This window comes from Protopterus annectens, chromosome 8.part0 (assembly GCF_019279795.1).
Source record: "Protopterus annectens isolate FY-2018-M chromosome 8.part0, PAN1.0, whole genome shotgun sequence".
NCBI classification, from domain to species: Eukaryota; Metazoa; Chordata; order Ceratodontiformes; family Protopteridae; genus Protopterus; species Protopterus annectens.
In genome coordinates this window covers 20,533,566-20,553,724 of record NC_056741.1, presented here as the reverse complement: position 1 = coordinate 20,553,724, position 20,159 = coordinate 20,533,566, and the positions used below count along the sequence as shown (strand labels likewise).

The 20,159-nt window shown below is 42.9% G+C and overlaps 1 protein-coding gene across 1 annotated transcript in view; it reads right to left on the bottom strand.

The window, feature by feature from the left end:
- Positions 1-8,771: 8,771 nt before the first annotated feature.
- The window catches only part of LOC122808618 (chromodomain-helicase-DNA-binding protein 4-like), a 48,608-nt gene continuing 37,220 nt past the window's right edge, over positions 8,772-20,159 (bottom strand). Inside the window, exons 3-4 of the mRNA XM_044079580.1 lie at positions 9,415-9,551; positions 8,772-8,939 (exon numbers count right to left, since the gene is read on the bottom strand). Of these exons, the coding sequence (XP_043935515.1) occupies positions 8,787-8,939; positions 9,415-9,551 (290 nt within the window). The 3' untranslated portion in view covers positions 8,772-8,786. The remainder of the gene's footprint in view (positions 8,940-9,414; positions 9,552-20,159) is intronic.

Here is a 20,159-nt window from a genome sequence, read left to right as displayed (position 1 = left end):
GAGCAGAAGCCTGGTCAGAGGAATCCAGAGTAACATCCTATCGAGGCCTTTTCTCAGGAGGGGGGTGAGAACCCCTAATCATGGTAAGCAAATCTTCAGCCATCTTTAATAATTGCTTTTGTGTCTTGGGAGTGGATTCAGAAGCAGTTTGAGCAGGAACTTTAGACTTAACAGGAGTCTTTGTCTTTACCTTTGCCTTTGAAATAGTGATGCGAGTAGGCCTGAAAACCCCCTCAGAAGCCGGTACCTGCACAGCGGTTCCGGACCCATCTGAAGGAGCGACGTCCGAAGGTCCTGCAGCAGTTAAAATAGTGGGCCTTGATGGCTCCCCATGGGAGTCCGTATCGGCCATCGGTTCAGAAGTGGCGGACGACAGGGGCTGCAAAAGCGCCTCACTGACGACAGCCGAACAGGACGCTGGCTCCAGCTGCAACGAGTCCTGTTTGGACCTCGGAGGCGTCTTTGCGCTTCTTTTGAACTCCGGTAGTGTCCGACGACATTCTATAATTGAAGCGTCTGCCAAAATAATTTAAAGCCCAATCGTACCTGCGTTTAATAGTACGAGTGTTGAACCTGGCACAGAACAGACAAGAAACGTCGTGGTCAGGGCCTAAGCAAGGTAGACAGTAAGAGTGGAAATCTTTATGAGGTATTTGTTTCCCACACGCTATACAATTATTAACTTTTTCTGACATCGGAGGAACAAGAAAGAGTCCCCAACGGGGTACTTAGCTTTGAGAAGAGAAGTAAGAACTTCGGACAGACAACAACAAAATACGCTGTTCGAAAATCGCCAACCAATGACTTGCGAGCTGCTTTCCACCGCACGGCAAGAAAGACTGGAGAAGATGGCGTCGGCTGACTGCTATGTACCAGAGCGTACTGACGTCAGGGTACTAGCTTGTACAGCTGACGCCGGACCCAGACTTTGGGATTCTGGCCGACCTCGGGCTGCCTGCCGGCAGGAGCACCCTACAGTTATGACTGCAACAGTGAAACACGAAGAACATCTGTACTATGTCCTTTCAAGGATGCATCTGCAGTCATCACATATGGGTAGATTACCATAGCCAATCTGGGGGTGTAGGAACTAAGAAAAGGATGGTGTAGTTAATATACCCTGCAGGAGTGCCGTAGCAAAGCCTGCTCTGGATCTGGAATATAAAGGTAAATTGTAATGCTTGGCAAATGTATGCACGGAGCTCCATGTAGCAGCTTCTAAAATGTCCTTGGTAGCCACCCCTCTTAGGAAGGCTGTGGTGGTGGCTGTGGCTCTCATGGAATGAGGTCTAATGTTTGCTGGCACAGTTTTTCCATGAAAGGAGTAAAAAAACGAATGCAATTTCCTATCCATTTTGAAATTGTCTGTTTGGAAATTGCTTTTCCTTGAGCCCCAGCAGCATATGCTACAAACTGGTCAGTCTTTTTGTAACTTTTAGTTCTGTCCAAGTAGTAGCACAATTGTCTGTGTATGTCCAGGGTGTGCAGAAGTTTCTCCCCTTTATTTTGTGGTTTTGGGAAGAATGTAAGCAAGTGGATTGCTTGGTTCAAGGATACCCTGGATACCACCTTTGGCATAAATGTAGGATTGGTTCTCAAAGAAACTCTGTCTTGATGAAAGATAAGGAATAGCTGCACTGCCATTAAAGCTTGTAACTCAGATACTCTTCTTGCTGAGGTTATGGCCAGAAGGAATGCAGTTTTCCAAGACAGAAACTGTAGATCCGCCGATGCTGCTGGTTCAAAGGGAGGAAGAGTTAGTTTTTCCAACACAAAGTTAAGGTCCCAAGTAGGTAGAGGTGGTTTCCTTGGAGGATTGATGTTTTTGATTCCTCTTAGAAACTGTCTTAGGAGAGGATGCGAGAAGACAGGTGGATTAACATTGTATTCTGCTGAAATTGCTGAGGCATGTATCTTAATGAGAGAGATAGACAGGCCATTGTGGAACAATTCTGCCAAGTATTCCAGTATATGTGCCATGTTCATCACCGTCACATCTAGGCCTTTTGTTGTGTTCCAAGTGTGAAATCTTTTCCATTTTGCTGAATATGCCTTCCTTGTGGAAGGCCGGCGAGCTTCTATAATAATATCCTTCACTCTCTGGGATAGGTTATCCTGAGGAGGAGTCATGGTATTCTCCAGGCAGTTAGCTGCAAGGTTTTCAGGTTGGAATGCAGAGTCTTGAAATTGTGCTGCCTCAGTAGAAGTGGCCATAGGGGGAGAGGCCACGGTTTCGTCTGTGACATGCTCTTTAACAGTGGGTACCAGTGCTGCCTTGGCCAGTTTGGAGCTATCAGAATCACTCTGGGCTGCTCTGCCCTGATCTTCAGTAAAACCTTGGTCATTAATGGGAGAGGTGGGAAAGCATAGACTGTTAGAGCTTTCCAGCTGAAAGAGAGCGTCCACCTTCCATGCTTATGGGTATTGTCCTTGAGCAGAACGTCTTCAGTTGATGATTGTGGGGGGAAGCGAACAGATCTATTTCCGGCCTTCCCCATGATTGTGGAGTAAGATGTCTGGGTGCAGCATCCATTCGTGTGCATCCATGGTGGTTCTGCTTAAGCTGTCTGCCAGTGTATTGTCTTTCCCTGGCACGAACTGGGACTGCAGCTGTATACTGAGTTTCAAGGAAAGTTCCCATAGATTCATTGCCAATCTGCATAGAGGGTAGGAATGGGTGCCTCCTTGCTTGTTTATGTACCACATAACAGTGGTGTTGTCTGTCCTTATGAGCAGGTGGCCTTGATGAAGGAAAGGTTCGAAGGCCTCGACTGCGTGCATCACTGCCAGCATTTCTTTTTTGGTTTATGTGCATGCGCAGCTCTCTTTGTGACCATAGCCCTTGGATACATCTGCCCTCCATGTGTGCTCCCCAACCTTGGTCTGAAGCGTCTGTGGTGATGGTTTGGTTGGCTTTTGGTTTGCTGAAGGGCAACCCGCTGTTCGACTGGGAGGCTTGAGCCCACCACAGAAATTCCTTTTGAAGGCATGGAATGAGTGGGATCAAAGTTTCCAAGCTGTGACTGTGCCGAGTCCATACACTCCTTAGGTACCATTGTAATTTTCTCATATGCAGCCTTGCTTGTGGAACCAGAAGAATGCAAGATGCCATGTAACCCAGGGCCTGCAGGATCTTCCTTGCAGTCAGCTGAGTTTGTCTTGTCAGATTCTTGAAGTAATCCAGTAGTTGTTTTTGCTTTTCTTCTGTGAGAAAGGCCATTTAGGTGGTTGTGTCTAGATCCGCACCCATAAAGGTTATCCTTTGGGATGGAACAAGTCTTGATTTTTGGAGGTTGACTGTATATCCCAAGTTCTGTAGTAGGTGGATGGCATAGTCCAAGTCCTTTAACAAAATTTTCTTGTTGTCCGCTTGTATAAGGCAGTCGTCCAGATATGGGTAGATTTGAATCCCCTGAAGTCTGCAGTGTGCAATTACTGATGCCAGGCATTTCGTGAATACTCTGGGCGCAGTAGATAAGCCAAAGGGCAATGCTGAGAATTGATAATGCTCTGACCCTGCAAGAAACCTGAGGTGTCTTCTGCAACTTTGTCGAATAGGGACATGCAGGTATGCCTCCTTGAGGTCTAGAGTCACCAGCCAAGACCCCTTGCCCAGCATGGGAAGGAGTTGCTGTAGAGTCAGCATTTTGAATTTTGGCACAATGAGGTAAGTATTCAGTGTGGACAAGTCGAGAATAGGCCTCCATTGATTTTCTTTTCTTGGAACAAGGAATAATCTGGAGTAAAATCCTTGGCCTTGTTCTGAAAGAGGTACCTTTTCTATGGCTTTCATTTGTATTAGTTTGGTAATTTGCTTCAAAGCCTCTGCCCTCTGATTTGGTGGCAGGTCTGGCATTCCTTTTCTTTTTGGCAATGTATGGAAATGGAACCTGTATCCTTTGTCTATTATCTGTAGTGTCCATGTGTCCCTTGTAAGGCTGTGCCAATTTTTTGAGAATAAAGAAAGCTTTCCGCCCAAAGGTGCTTCTAGTTGAGCCCTGGTCGGTGGAGTCAAAATAAAGTCATTGAGTCTGTCCTGGTGTAGCAGTTGTGGTTCCTGCACTACCTCTCTGGTTGGGAGGCTGCCACTGACGGCCTCTGTAGGAGCCTCTAGCTTGCCCTCTACCTATGGAACACCTATTCCTGCCTCTCTGGGATCTGTCTGAGTCCGGAAAGGACCAATTCTTAGTAGGCCAATTTCTGCTGAATCTCGGTGGTTGGACTTGCAGAAAGTCTTTGACTGTTTGCACAGATTTTGCCTTTTCTTCAAATTTCTTTAAGACCTCTTGAGCCGTGGAACCAAATAATTTTTGCTTTTCCAAAGGAGCATCCAAAAGCTTAGCTTTAACATGGTCTGGGAAAGATTGTTCCTTCAGCCAGGCATGCCTACGTATAACTGCACCTGTCATAGCTGACCTACATGAAGCTTCCAATGCATCATAACCACACTGCAAGAAATGGTTACTAACCTGCTGGGAGTTATGCACCAGATCCTGAAGGGATTTGCGATAAAGGGGTTCAGAAAAGGACAGTTTCTTATGCAATTCATCTAACAAATACTCTTGGTACTGTATCATATGAAATTGACAATTTAACGCCCTCATGGAAAGAGTTGCAGAAGTATACACTTTCTTACCCCATCTTGCTAAAGCTCTGGACTCCCTCTCAGAGGGTAGAGGATTTTTAGCAGTGGCAGCTGCAACCCCCTTTGGGCCCTGGGAAATAGTTTCAGGATCAGCAGAGTGGGCCTTGTACAGGTGTAGATGTGAATCCGGGACCCTGTAGTGCCTATCAGGTTTGGCAGGTGCCGGAGGGAGAGAGTCAGGTGCTGTACTAGCATCAGAGTACACATAATCAATAACATTCAAAACAGGAGGTATAGCTAAAGGCCTATGCTGAGGTAAATGTAAAAAGGTCCTTAATCTCTTTCTAGAATCAGAGAATTCCTGACCCTGCCATTGAAAATGTTCTCTGAGTGTAGTGTCTCTCCAAAAGAAAACTCTTCAGGAGCAGAGGCCGAGGGAATAGATTCTTCAGCATCAGAATCCTCGTAGGCCGAATAAGCCTCCTCCTGGGGGTCTGACAGAGCAGAGCCATCAGTGGACTCATCTGAGGAGTGGTGGCCAGAGGGATCAACCCTGGGCCTTTTGTCTGGAGGTGGTGGAGAGCCCCTGTCCGGATGAGGTTGAGAACCTCTAATCAATGAGATAAGATCCTCTGCTAGGCTAAGAATCCGTGAGCCAGTAGAAGGTCTCTGAGAGGATACCTTGGGAGGCAAAGCTTTAGTAAGTTTAGCAGCTTTAGCCCTAGAAAAAGCCTTAATGGACATGGATGCAGGGGGTCTGGCTGCACCACATGCAGGAGTAGACTTGTCTAAAGGAATGGTGTCGGAAGGTTCCTGGACACCGGATTCAATCGGTAATTCAGTAACCGCCTCGGCCGGGGTAGTCAGTTGTGCGGTTTCGGTAAATAGGAAGTACCAAGGACTCTGTTTCAGCAGAGACAGAGACACTCGCGGCAGGCCTGACCGTGGTTTCAGCCGAAACAGCGGCCCGCGTGTCTGTCCTTATCCTTCGTTTAACTAAATGCGAAGTCGGAGTCTCAGACGGCATTTTGTAAGCAAAACTAGCCCCAAAGAATTCCTCTGCAAACTCAGACGGACGTCTAAGAGTTCGTCAGTTGAAGGAAGCACAGGCTGAACAGGCCGAGACGTCGTGGTCTGGGCCTAGGCAAGGGAGGCAGTAAGAGTGGAAATCCTTATGAGGTATTTGTTTCCCACAAGTTAAACAATTAATAACTTTATCTGACATCAGCTAAGGCAAGAAAGAGTCCCCAACGGGGTACTTAGCTTTTTCGAAGTCTTCGGTAGCTGAATCACAGGAGCTGGCTGACCGGCACTTGCGAACTGCTTCTGCTTCGGGTTCCACGCGGCAAGAAAGACTGAGGAAGATGGCGTCGGCTGATGCTTTTATACCCCAGACACTCTGACGTCGGGGAAAGTGTGACATCAGCCGAGGCCAGACCCAGACTTTGGAATTCGGCCGACCGAAGGGCTGCCTGAGGCAGGACAACCCATATGTGATGACTGCAGATGCATCCTTGAAGGACATCCCCCGATAAGAGTAATCAAATCCTCAGCCATTTTGAGCATCTGCTTTTTAGGCATGGGGCCTTGAGAGGGGCCCTGTGGAGCTTGTCTTTTAGAATGCATGGCTGCTTTAGATATAGTGTAAGCCTTAATGGAAAAAGGAGGAGGCCTGAAGACACCTTGAGAGGTGGCAGGCCTGTCTGAACTCTGAGTTTGCTCGCCAAGAGTGACTTCGGTATCTGTAGTTGGGGTGTGGGCCGAAGAGCCTGCGACCTCGGGCACAGAAGACACCGCTAATGAAGTGTCATCGGTAGTCAGGGGCTGCGTAGGCGCCTCGCTGTGATCCGGAGCACATGTAGTCTGCTTTAGCGTGGTGTCGGTAGAAGTCGCGGACCTCGTATGTCGGTCCTTATCTTTACGTCATTTACTCAAAATTGGAGTCTGAGTATCAGACATGTTGTAGTTAAACTTTTTGCCAAAATAGTGTTGGGCAAACTCCGCCCGACGCTTAATAGTGCGTCTGTTGAATGTTGCACAAAAACGACAGGCCAAGTCATGGTCTGGGCCTAAGCAAGGTATACAGAGGGAATGGAAATCCTTATGCGGTATTTGCTTCCTACATGAAATGCAATTATTAACTTCGTCTGACATTGGTCTGAGGCAAGAAAAGTTTCCCCAACGGGGTACTTAGCTTTCTAGAAGTCTTCGGTTGAAAAATATTCATAATCTCAGGAGCTGGCTGACCGGCACTTGCGAACTGCTTCTGCTTCGGGCACCGTGCGGCAAGAAAGACAGAAGAAAATGGCATCTGCTGGTTCTTTTATACCCCTGTCGCACTGACGTCAGGGAAGAAGTGACGACAACCGACGCCGGACCTAGACTTTGGAATTTGGCCGACCGAGGACCCGCCTGACGGCAGGAGAACCCATCTGTTATGACCGCAGCTGTATGCACGATGAACATCACTTAACTGCTTTCGTCAGCAACCACAGGCTAACTTCATCAGAACTGAAATAAAACAAAACCATGTTTAATTTATAGCATAAAAGCATCACCTGATTCAATTAATCAAGTAAATAGCTCTATATGCTTAAAGTACCAAGTGCAATTAAAAAATGCCATAGCCATAAAAACAACATAGTATATAAACACAAACAACTCTACACCCTAAAAATAACTTTATATAAAATTAACAGTAGGTAATAAAATAGGAAATTAATATATTAAAAATTGAACTTTAAATTTCATATGCTCGCAATTTAAGTAGGCAAGTTAAACGATGCAACAAATTTAGGCATGCAAGGTAAGAGTGGGATGAGGCCAAGCAGAAGTTTTAACTGCAAGGTTAAATGCAGTTAAATACAGTCTTCCTACCAGAGGATGACAGACTACAGGTAAAGAGAAAGAGCTAGGGCACGCCTAAAGCTGAAGGCATAACCGTCTCCAAACTGATTACGCTAGAAGCCTCAACTGAAAATTACTCCAATGATGGGGGTTGCAAAAGCACCAAAACCCGGAAGTGTGGTCAGACCTTGTGAAACTGATTTGACCAGGCTTGTTCCCAGTTTCACAGCCTTCTGGAAATTGTTTTGGAATGCTTGTGCTTCTGGGAAGGAGTTCAGAGGTCTGCCCAATGCCAAAAACAGACCAGGCACATGCCTTCTTTTAAACTATGTAGTTTGAGACATTTGGCTTGACAGCAGAGATTGCTCATGTCATGCTATGGGCTCAAGCAAAACAAAGGAAAAAACCCTTGAGGATTTATTTGCCAAACAAAATTACTCTGCTTAGAAGAAAACATTTACTTAAATTCAGCAAAAAAAATTTACATAAAATGATTCCCATATGGCCACAGAAATAATTTAGATTTTGAGGGATACAAGATTTATTTTTAGTAACTGAAGGTTAAGTCTGTCACAGTGATGTTCAGATCTTTCAATAGTTGCTCCAAGAAAGGAAGCCTGGATAATCCTTCATCCAGCAACACTAATGTGGTTCGACCAAACAAGGACACTAAGAATTAGGAGACTAATCTGGCAGCAGTGAACAGCCCAAATGACATGAAGGTAAACTAAAGAGATGACAACCCACCCAAAGCCTGTAGAGCCTCCCGTTTCCTTAAAAAATGGGGATGCACATTAATTTTTCATGCCCAAGATCAACATGAAAGCCTGAGGTACTAGCAAGGTTGGATGCTCTCTTTTCAAAGCATTCTGAAGGCCAAGTACAAAGTTCCAATCCCAGGGAAGGAGAAATGTAAGTCCCCTGCCACAATGCAATGCATTTACTGGTAATTTTTCAGTAACCAAAAAAGGCTGGGGTAGACATCCCTGGACCAACATTTGATCCCAAGGGGGGCAGGCCCTGAAACTCTGTGGAATCAGTTGGCCTACAGGATACAACAGTGGTCAATGGGCCTACTGACTCATACACAGAGGCTGCCAGGCTGCCACAGGGATAGTGGATTAACACTAATCAAAAACTCTCATGGGTGTGACTGCCTCGCAAGACCATCTCTGGGTCACGTAGCTATCACCCCACCATCATAAATGGTAAAGTGTCTGCTCTGCTGCAGTCTTCAAAGCACCTTACTCCCCCCCCCCAGTTTTAGTTAACAGACTACACAACATACAAACAAGCAACTTAAGCTCTCTCTCAAAGCATACAGAGTTCTTGTTCGTTAACACATTACACTGCCCTAACTCTCCCAAATACCTTTCTTCTTTTTCTTGTTTACATGAAACTTCTTCCGTCCTCTGCTGCTTCGACTGGTGGACCCATCAGAAACCGAATAGCTGTTTATACTGGCATCATCTAAATCAGAGTCCACATCCATGTCTTCCTCCTCACTCTGGTGGGGAAAATAAAAGTCAAAATTCACTACAAAAAGTAACAATACATAAAAGGCAGCTAAGAATGCTTCCACCCAAAACAAAAGAAAAACTTGAGCTAAAATCTTACTGGATTATCAAAGCAACCCCTAGAGAAAACCACTGCACCAAACTAAAGCTGCCACAAAAGTTTAAACAGGGTTCAGTGTTCATTCTAGAAGTCCCTCTTTGAAGAAATCGATGCACACTATTTCCACAGCTAGTATTTTGTTTTTGCTTTGTACAATCAAACTAAAGTGAAGTTTTCTCCCACCTGTTTCATAAACAAAGGCGTTTTCTTTTTCCACTGCCAATACAAATGTTTGTACAGTTCTGAACTACAGTGAAAGTTTCTTCTACCCATATAATCTCTTCAGTGCTGATCTGTGCCAATCTTTATCTAGACAAACTGTGCATAACACAGGTTACAAATAGCTCAACTTTACTGCCACTTACCGATGACCGTTTACGTTTGGCATTGGCATTGCCAAAACCTCCCAGTTTAATCTTCAGTGGTGCAACTTTCTTAGGTTTGGCTTTTTGCTTAACTTCAGGAGGCCGTGGGCTTTTTGTCTTCCGTCTGGCATTAGGACCTTGAAGAAAAATAAATCAAAGATGCCAAACAAAAACAAAAACGCATTCTTCCTTTTTATACCACTTGGCCTTTTACCCAACTGTCATTTTTCAGCATTACTTTGCTTGAAATTTCAGAATTAAAACTTTACTACGTAGGTGACCGTAATCAACATTTGAACAATAAGGTATCCATAAATGTAACATTATTGGAAAATACATTTATCTGCAACCACTATCCACATACCTTACACGTGCCTGATAATGCAGTCCAAGTACAGCATGAAGAACTTCCATGACATCCTGGAACACAAGATCATCACCGTCCCCCCTTACTTTTACACTTCTATCATGTCGGGACACTTTTCAGGAAGCGACATTACCTGAAAAGGGCACCCACCCTGTCGAGACTAACTTACTAGGACATTCACCCAGCATGAACTTTACCACCGCCAAAACTCAAAATCACCTCTTCATCCAAGCCGAATGCTCCTGCTTTGCTTCAACATGGCAGTCACCACCTAATACACTACCCCAACTCCTTTCCAAGTCTCCTCTCTCAAAATCTACTGAAGACTGCCCTGTTTTAGAAACTAATGTATACATTGTACATTTCACTCAGTGTACACTAATCTGTGCCTGTTTACAAGCCTGAACCATTCTGTTACGGTCTGTATTTTGTTTGTAAAATGTTTTGTATTTCACCCCGGCTGAGCCTGAAATTGAGCGATATATTGATCAGTGCACTAACTCGGTAAACAAATTAAATAAATATGTATCCCAACCATGAAAACAGCTGCAGTCAATCTATCCCAAATGGCTGGATTTCCCCCCTGCAAGCTAGGTCTTGTAGCTGGTCCCTCCCTGACATGTTTTCATCTCTAGCAGTTTACTAACATGGGAATCATTTTACTTACTTGAATAGAAGAGCATTTACAGGACACAGACATCCCAAACCTTGAAAAAGCCCTAATTTAGTGTCGCACCTACTCTGCATATGTATCAAAGTTAATCTTTCATATCCAACTTCACAATTCCTTGTTAATTAACTGAAGATATAGCAAAAAAAAAAAACCTCCACCACACCTCAGACCAGATATGTCTCTGTCTGGCTTGATCCAAGTATCAATGTTCAGGTAATTCCCTTGTATAACTGCTTTCAGTACTGTGGTCTCCTGACCAAGACAACACTGATGGACAAAACTCATGCCAGAGCCAAGAGTTTGCTCTGTTGTCTAGTATTTTATAACTTATCAAAAACCTGCTGTGCATTCTGATAACTGCTGACCAGAAGAAACTCAAACCACTTCCCAGTATAAAAGCCTTCAATTTGTATAGGACTCAACCTAGCAAATGCACCCGAACCTAACCTGAAAAGTCCAAACTGTAAATCAAGGCACCATACCCCCCCCCCCCCAAACACACATTTGGCAGGGTCAGCTTACTCCAACTTGCTACTGACTTGTCTCCATCCCACAGAAATGTCACTGGTATTCGGCAGATTTATGAAGAATCCATCTTATGGAGCCATCAGCAATAGCTGTATGCAAAGCAAGACAGCAGGTGTGCATACATCTGTAGGACTTGCACTTTTTGCGGCAAGACCAAGGCTACCATTAAAACCTCCCATTTAACAAACAGTTCTTTACATGCCCTCAGTACAAATACCTACCTCTTTGTCCACCGTTGTCTCGACAGCAATCCAATCCCCACCTATTCAAATACTTCTCAACTATGTAAAACTGGAAAGGGCTGCACTGAGGCATCTGCTGGAGCAAAACTGAAAGTAACAGCCCCTAGACTCAAGCAGATTCATCATCAACAGTTAATTACACACTTAACTGCAATAATCTATATGGACCTTTTTCAGAATCAGCCCAGGAGTAGATTTCTATCAAATGCTGAGTGGGCCAAAACCATGGACCTCAAGAAGCAAACTCTCAGCCTTCCAGATCTCCATCCACTTATACAAGAGGGAGCAACTTTAACAAAGACAGGAAGCCTGTTCCGTATGCAGCAGATTATCTACGAAAGACATTGATCCCAAAAGGCTTTGTTTACTTTCCGATGCAGATTCAGCTCCTTATTAAGTGCAACTGTAGTACTGCCAGTTTTATGAACTTGTAAAGGAAATAGCAGGACAGGGCAGTTTGCTGCCTTGCAGGCGAGAGACTCCAGTAGGTACAAGGCTTGAAGTCCACAGGACCACAGACTCCAATTCTCAGGCGTCCCCAAGCACTGTCTGGTTAAATGACAAGTTCACACAGTAGGCAAATGAGGGCCGAGGGGCTCAAACACTGTACCACTCAAGAATTACAGCTCACAGCCTTAACCCTCTCTGCCAACTACCAAATGTCACAACGTAGAGGTCTGTAAGAAACACTAGAGAACTTTTACTCACTCTGATCTAGCTTAGAAGCCCACACTAGAGATTCATTGTAAAGAAATGAGAGCTTTTTCCTATTTGAGTGATATAGCTGGAGGGGTACATTTTCCTCCCACATCCCAAAGACATGCTGCAGGTGGATTGGATACTCTAAATTGTCCCTAGGTGTGCATGTGAGTGTGCCTTCTGTGGAAGGTTGGGCGCCGGGCTGGCAACTCGACACCGTAAAAACTCCACTGCCATTCAATGTGCGGACAAGGTGATCCGCTGTGGCGACCCCTAACCGGGAAAAGCCGAAAGAAGAAGAAGCTGGAGGGGTACATGCAAATGGGCAATACATTCAAATATGGACCTAATAAGGAAGAGTAAAGAGAACTTATTTTGATCTGGCGAACACAATTTGCTGGGCTAAATATAAAGATTTTTTAACCATGGCACATATGTGGTGGTCAAAGGACAGTTCACGGACTACATACATGCCCAGGTCTCTGACTGTATGTACTTTGGGGGAGTGTTATTTATGACAGGACTACAAGAGTGCTCCTATTTCCATTTCTTTGTATTTAGCTTTAGTCCATGGTCTTGACACCAAGAGTTAGTGAGGAATAAGCTGTTCTGAAGGATATGGGTGTCCGTGTAAACTGAGTTGCAGTCATCTCAATCAAACTTGGTTAAACAGGCCCTTAACAGTCACCTTTGACATCAGCAAAGTACATCCCAAAGAGTAATGGTCACAACACAAAACCCCGGGGACTTGCTAATGGTGGAAAGTCTTTTTAGAGGAAAGTGTGCCATCAACCTTGTCTGCAAGTCTAGCTATCCAACATGTTACAAAATCTATATTCAGATGAGATGCTCCTTCAAATCATGCCAGTGCGGAATAGTACTGAAGCCACTGTCCAAAACTAGGTAGGGAATGTACATTGACTTGCTTTCATCTAGTGAAACAGACTCTCTCAGAGAAATCCATCAACTGAAGCAGGCTCAGTCCTTCGGAAAGTCAAAGTGGATTGGGTCTAGGACTTTTACTCTAGTCCTGCAATTTATATACTTAATTTTACAATTAGTAAGCCTAAATGACCTGTAATTGCAAGGGTCAGTGAGAAACGCCCTGGTCAAGGTGTGCAGCAACAGCAATGCTCCATGTTTCTGGCAAATACTCCATGGAAAGGCCAAGGCTGAATATGTTTGTGAGGGGGGGGGGATAGTGAAGCAGTGTTTCACAAGGTAAGGACCCTATATGTTTATCCGCACTCACAGACCAAGTATTTATTCTTACTTTGAGAAGGCCTCTATGACCTACTCCAAGACAATTACAAAGGGTGATTTTTTTTTTTTTTTTTTTTGGGGGGGGGGGGGGGTTGAAGTTTAAGCGAAGCCTGTCCATTAGTATACATATTTCCTTCAAGGTCTGGCTGGAGGTGCCAATGGATACAAACTCAATGCAGTGCTTAAAATCGTTCCACAGTTCCCTGAAAGAATACTTTGTTGTAGTCCCTAAATAAGGTACAGTATAAACTAAACATTGCTGCATTAAGAGGTTTGATTCGTCTCCTTTGCTCTTCAATTAACTTTGAGATTTAGTGAGGGAGCCATTCAAGTTTGTGTATGGCCAACAGTCCTCCTCCTCTTATAGCATTTACTTGCACTATGGGACCACAATAAGAGCTTACTTTTAAACTTGGCATTGCATTTTTGGCAGATAGGGCAGATGTTTCTATAAAGCAATACAAGTGAGAATAGAAAATCAGTGGTATGAGCAGAAAATAGCTTCTCTTAAGGTCAAGATAGCACATAGGTCATTAACTAGTTTAAGAGAGTGGCCTTGAACAAATCCATGAAGACAGTCAGATATGGGAACCTAGGACTGGGTTCTTAAGGATTATAACATGGGAGTCTGATTGAACCAGTTATGAAATAGGAGGGGAGCACACTAGGGCTATATTAGTAGGAAGGAAACCACAGGTTTGTGCTTCTAGTAAGGGAGGGTACTAAATAGGTTCATAGGTTCATAGGTTAGTACTAAGCTAACTGCCCTTGCGAGCCATTTTAAGCTTAGCCAATTATCCCTTGTGAGACTCAAACCCTGCACCTTGTGTTTGTAAGGCATACACCTTAACCATTAGGCCACCGTCCCAACCCAATGAGTGTTTAGAAACCACTGTGCATACTTGTTTGTCTTTGCTGAATTTCTCCAAGTCTTTTTTAGGTTTCTAATACCATTAAATGAATGGACCCTGTTTTGAAGTCAAAGTATGAATAATGTTCATGAAATTAGTATTATTTCAATCTGATGCGAGCCAAAAGTATTTTTCAGAGCACCTGCAACATGCCAGGAACAGACTCCTGCAATTCATACAGAGTTACACTTATCGGTAGCATATCTATGCAAGACTGAATTCTTTTTATGACACCCATTGCGACACCCATTGCTCCTACTACTACTGGAACTGTCTGGATATACTTCCATAATGCCCTCGTTTCTGCCTGAAAATACTGGTATTTTACAACTTTGTGCATCTCTGTACATCAATGGATGTAGCAATTTCAATGAACAATGACACTTGTCTTTTCATGGACTATTGTATCTGTACTTCTCGCATCTATTTTTGAACTGTTGGCAATGGGTGATCCCATGTGATATAAAGTTAAATTTTCAGTAACGCTTTGTGGGTCATGTTTCAAATGCATCTCAGCCACTTCAATACTGAAATGTTTGCACAATCCCCAATGCAACAGTCTTGCCACATTATTATGCTTTTTAGTATACAGACCCTCTGCCATTAGTGTATCACACCCAGCGACAAGATGTGTGACCATTTCCAATTCTGTTTTATAAAACCTGTACTTGCCTCTCTAACATACTGAATGGACTTCGTAAACCAGCATTGTACACAAGTCTACTATTCTGGGCCACCAATATTAAGCTTTCATCTTTTGGTTTAAATTCACCTCTCCTAAACCATTCCTGGATCAGATCCTGAACATGAGGTTGTTCCAGGAGTTTTCTGTACTCAATTATATTTATGCCTTTTCCACATTTCTTACATTGTCATATGATTCTTCACCTTGTATTTTGTTTGACACACAGAGTTGTTGCCTGATTTGAGTCTACTAATGGTTTGATTTCTATTCCCAACTTGACACGGATATGCTTATGCTAAACAAAGCAGAGGAAGTCATCTTAGACTTGTTCTCCTGTCTTAAAACTTCCATTATGTTAGAATCTTGAGAAGTCAGCGGATCTGTACAGTCCTACGACCACAGATCTACACATGCAATCAATTCCGAGGAAGCCCATGCATCCTTCAGAATGAAGAATATACAATCTTGTTTGCAGTGTTGTGCTTGCTAATTTATAGCTAGATACTCAGTTACGCATAAAGAGTGAATTAGTCAATACTTCGAGTCTAAGGTTTGACAAGATAAGTGTCATGTGCAGGCTTCTACAGTCAGCAAAAGTAGCTGAAATTTGCTTGTAAATTTGTAATATGCAGGCTTTCAAGGTCAATCTTGTACAACTGCGAGGTGATTGGTTTTGTAAACAAACACTGATATTCCCCCCTCCAGAGACACCAATACCCTCAGTGAAAGGTCTAAATAAGAACTAGATATTAAAACCACAGCGAGAGGGGTCATTTCACTGCAAATACATTTCAGTAACTACAGATTTTATTCCCACAGTAGGCAGATGGATTGCGGACAAGGCAGTGCAGAATAATGCGGCTGCTGCACTTAAGTGTGTCATCCTTTGGATAAAAAACAGGTTCCATCTGCCTGAACTGCTAGTAGCTCAAGTGGATGCAAAAGCTCCAATGGCACCTATCATAAAGAGAAGGGGTTCTTTATTAAATACATTATCTACAATATCTACACACTATGCACTATTTACAATCTTTTACAACCAATTTTCCATCATTTGCATAACTTTATGTACATTTATCTCTTCACATGCATTAATTTTATCTTGCCCCTTTTCTCAACCAAAATGTTTGTAATATTTCTGCCAATATCCATTCCATATTGTCCATATTATGTACATCTATTTTCTTCACAAATTCGCTTCATCTATATCCATATTTCAACATATCCATATGTATATTCTCCATTTTCTTTATTCCTCCCAAGTAATTGTCTTCACAACTTTTTTCCCATAATTTCTTCATCTTTAAAAAAAAAACATGTTCTGCTGTTTCAACTTCACCACCACACTTGTATATTCTTCTATTTTTGAGATGGCATGTTAGCTTTCACCTGCATTTTTTTAATATCCATAGAAAATCTCTATATTCTATACAGAATCTCTACAGTCTACATAGTTTAATAACATTCTGTTGGTCTTATATATTTTTTTTTTAATTCTTTCCCATGGATGGATAAACATACGTTTGTTCATTGTGGTTAAATACTATATTTTCTGTCTTTCTATATCCCTTATCTTTATTTTCCACAATTTTATTTGTTCTTGATTGTCTTTCACTTGTCCATTCACATTTTCTCTTTAAATGTAATCGTACACCATTTTTTTGTATTTTCCTCTCATCCATCTCAACACTTTATAGATTCAATGTTGTTGTCTCTTTCGGCTTTTCCCGGTTAGGGGTCGCCACAGCGGAACTCCGGTCTGCTAATGATTGGTAGTTGATTTTCACGTGCAGAGTTACCAGCCCTGACGCACAACCTTCAACGAAGGTACGCCCATTCACGCATGTCTCCACGCATGTCTCCACGCAGAAGACGCTCTAGCTGAGAATCGAACGGACAGCGTCTGACTGAGGCGACTCAATAATGCTGCCTGGCTTTTGCTTGATGACACACTCATTTGAGGGCCAAATGGTTTTGCACACTTTTGACTTCCATGATTTAATAACAGAATAGTACCAAGTCCTAATAGGTTAACACAATATAAGTTATGTCTGTTTTCTTGTTTCACAATCTGACACTGTTTTTCTGAAATAGACACCGATTAATTTCTTGAAGGCCACCTTAGTGAGTCAGTTTCCAGTGCAACTGGCTGCGTCAGAGATTTTAGAAATTCTGCTGATGTAGCAGAATGTGATGCAAAATCCTGGCCTCAGGGTGAAGAACACTCAGAAACCAACCAAGGCCATTACCTATGCGGCTGGCATTCCACACATGGAGCAACAGGGTCGTCGCTATTACAGTGATATCAGCCAATGAAGACATTTGAAAGAAATTGGCAGGTGCACATGAAAATCCTGTAGCACCTAAGAGGGTACAAGACAACGATGAACTATGATGCGTTATGCCTGTGATCCATGGATGTCTTAAATACATAAATAAATGAAAGTCTCCTTTTTTATGTATTGATTTGCTTCTGTATGGATCTACCCCTTGATTCACCTTGTGTTGTTGGCTGGATTGAACCTCTCCTTTAACTATCTTAGGGTGCTCTCTGCCTGTTACCCGTGGAAAGTTCAGGACATTGCCTTTTGATAACCCACTACCTCAAGCTACCATCAAAGTATGTCTACTTATACCAACGTGTAATATATTATAATTAAGTTACCCTGCTAGATTCTATTGTTTGCCCCAGCTAAGCTTGCCAGCAGCAGCCCTCTCCCCTTACTGCTTATTACCTTCCTCTTACTCCCTTCGAACTGCCACCTAGCCTGTACCTCTCACACTTTGATTTGGCTCTACATTGAGAACCCTTGTGCTTGCTCACTGCACCTCCGCTTCTGCCCACTAGAGGTCTCCCTATCACCTTCTACACTCATTGTACTTGGATTTTACTCTTGCCTAATTCTCCTACTGTACCTTACCTACTTCTATCCCTTTCCTCCTCTTGAGGTTCTCTCTTATCCTCTCCCCCTCAGACCTCTTTCTCTGACCTTGATGCACCTGGCTTTCTCTGATACTTTTTCATTCCTCCTTAGTCTAATCTGTGCAACCCGTCCGTTCGCCCTGCGGGCTCACTCCGCTCCCCTCCCTACCCCCAATTCCCACCCACCCCCAGGGGTCCTACACTTATACTTCTCTAGTCACACCCCTTACCCTATCAGCCTATCCTCCTCTCTCCCGCCAAACTTATCTCCTCCCCTTGACACACCTCATATCCTCCTCCTCATTTCCTCTTTTACACACTAGCCCTCTTATCCTTTCCTACCAACTCTCCTCTACCTCTATTACTACTCTTTCTATACCTCTCCACACATTCTTACCCCCCTCTACCTTATAGTTCCTTCTATACCTTACCCCTGTTGTACCTGTATATTATCTTTCCTTTCATTACCTACACTTGCTTCCTCCTGACTTCCCCTAATCCTTTACCTTCTCCTTATAACCACTTCTAATTTACCAACTTTTAATAATGAGTCACAACCTTGCCACACTGCTTATACTCTCATTTCTACTTATAACTACTCTCTACTCTACCTATCTTATTACCTTGATAGAGTACCCATTCCATTTTCAGCCTAAACATTCACAAACACTTACATCTTCCTTTTATACTACTCTTACTACTTTCTCTAATTGCAATTCCACCCCTAATTACTACCTATCCAAATACCATAGGTGCTCTCACCTGACCTATACCCCACCCTCTGATAAGAAAATAAGGCCTCTAACCCTACTCAAAATTAAACTCACATCTAAGCCTAATGACCCTACCTTACAAGATGGTGACATTCACCCCAACCCAGGCCCCATTTACCCCTCCTCTCAAGCATCTAAACCTTCGTCCAAAAACACCCTCCTCATAGGGCATCTAAACATACGAAGCATAAACAACAAAGTTGCCTACCTACACACCCTCCTAGATACCCACGGTTTGGACATTCTCTGTCTCTGAAACCTGGCTAAAACCAACCACTAAAGATACTGAAATTATACCACAAGGTTATAATATACTTAGGCTTGACCGTACTAAACGGAAAGGTGGTGGAGTAGCAATACTGTTTAAAAATCATCTTAACATCTCTACCCTTTCAGCCTGTCCAACCCAAGATAGTAAGGTAGAAGCCATCATCACCAAACTTCAACTTAATGCTAAGAAAGCCCTTTACCTAATCTGCATATATATACCTCCTGGAAACAATATACCAATTGTAGAAGACTTTCTCAGTTGGGTTTCCACTAACTACCCCCAAGAAACAATAATTCTCGGTGACTTAAACATCGACTGGAATACTATCAATACTAACAATCCCACCTCTCACATTAACCTAAATGGTTTCATTCAAACCATTACCTCTACAACTAGGCTTAATATATCAAGTATGAAACAAACTATTTTAGATTGGATTCTTATAAACAATAAGAACATCACCTACAAAGTAGGGACTATGCCTGGCGGCCTCAGTGATCATTGCTTAACTTACATTATAAGGGAGAAGACAGACTATCTCCATCTCCCTAATATAAGAAAAATACGGTCCACTAAACACTTTCAAATCGACCTATTTCAAAATGAACTCAGAGCTTGCAACTGGAACCCCTTAAGAACTCTTCCACTTAATGAAGCAGTATCATTCTTTAATTCTACTTTCCTTTCTATTCTGGATATACATGCTCCTGAGCGTACTATTAGAATGAAATCTAAAACAGCCCCTTGGCTCTCAAATGAAACTAAAAAACTAATCCTCTCCAAAAACAAGGCTTGGAACAAATGGAGGTCCCATAGAATTAACTCTGACTTGCTTCACTTTCGCCATCTTAGAAATCTTACCAAAAAGGCTATACTCTCCGACAAAGAAAATTCTACTATGAACTACAAGAAACAAACTTAAATAAACCCAAACAGTTTTGGTCCTCAATCAATAAACTCCTTTCACCAGGAACAGCTAAAACTCCCTCCCCACTAAATGCTGACCCAAACACCCCTCTCCAAACTGCAAACACTTTTAATTCATTCTTTACTGAAACAATTCAAACTCTAGCTAGACAACTAAACAATAATAACTTCTATCCTCCAAATAATCTAGTAAACTCTTCTTACAATTTCACTCTACAACCTATTCCTACCTCTTTCATCTATAAACTTATTCACAAACTAAAACCTTGTACCCCCTCTGCTGACAAACTCCCTTCCCTTTTTCTTCAAAAGGCAGCCAAAGAAATAGCTTACCCAATCACTATACTTATAAACAGGACCATCGAAGAAGGAACCATCCCTGACATCTGGAAAATCTCTCATATTATCCCACTACACAAAGGTGGTGACTCTATTGACTATTCCAACTTTAGACCTATTGCTCTTCTCTCCCCTTTAGCAAAA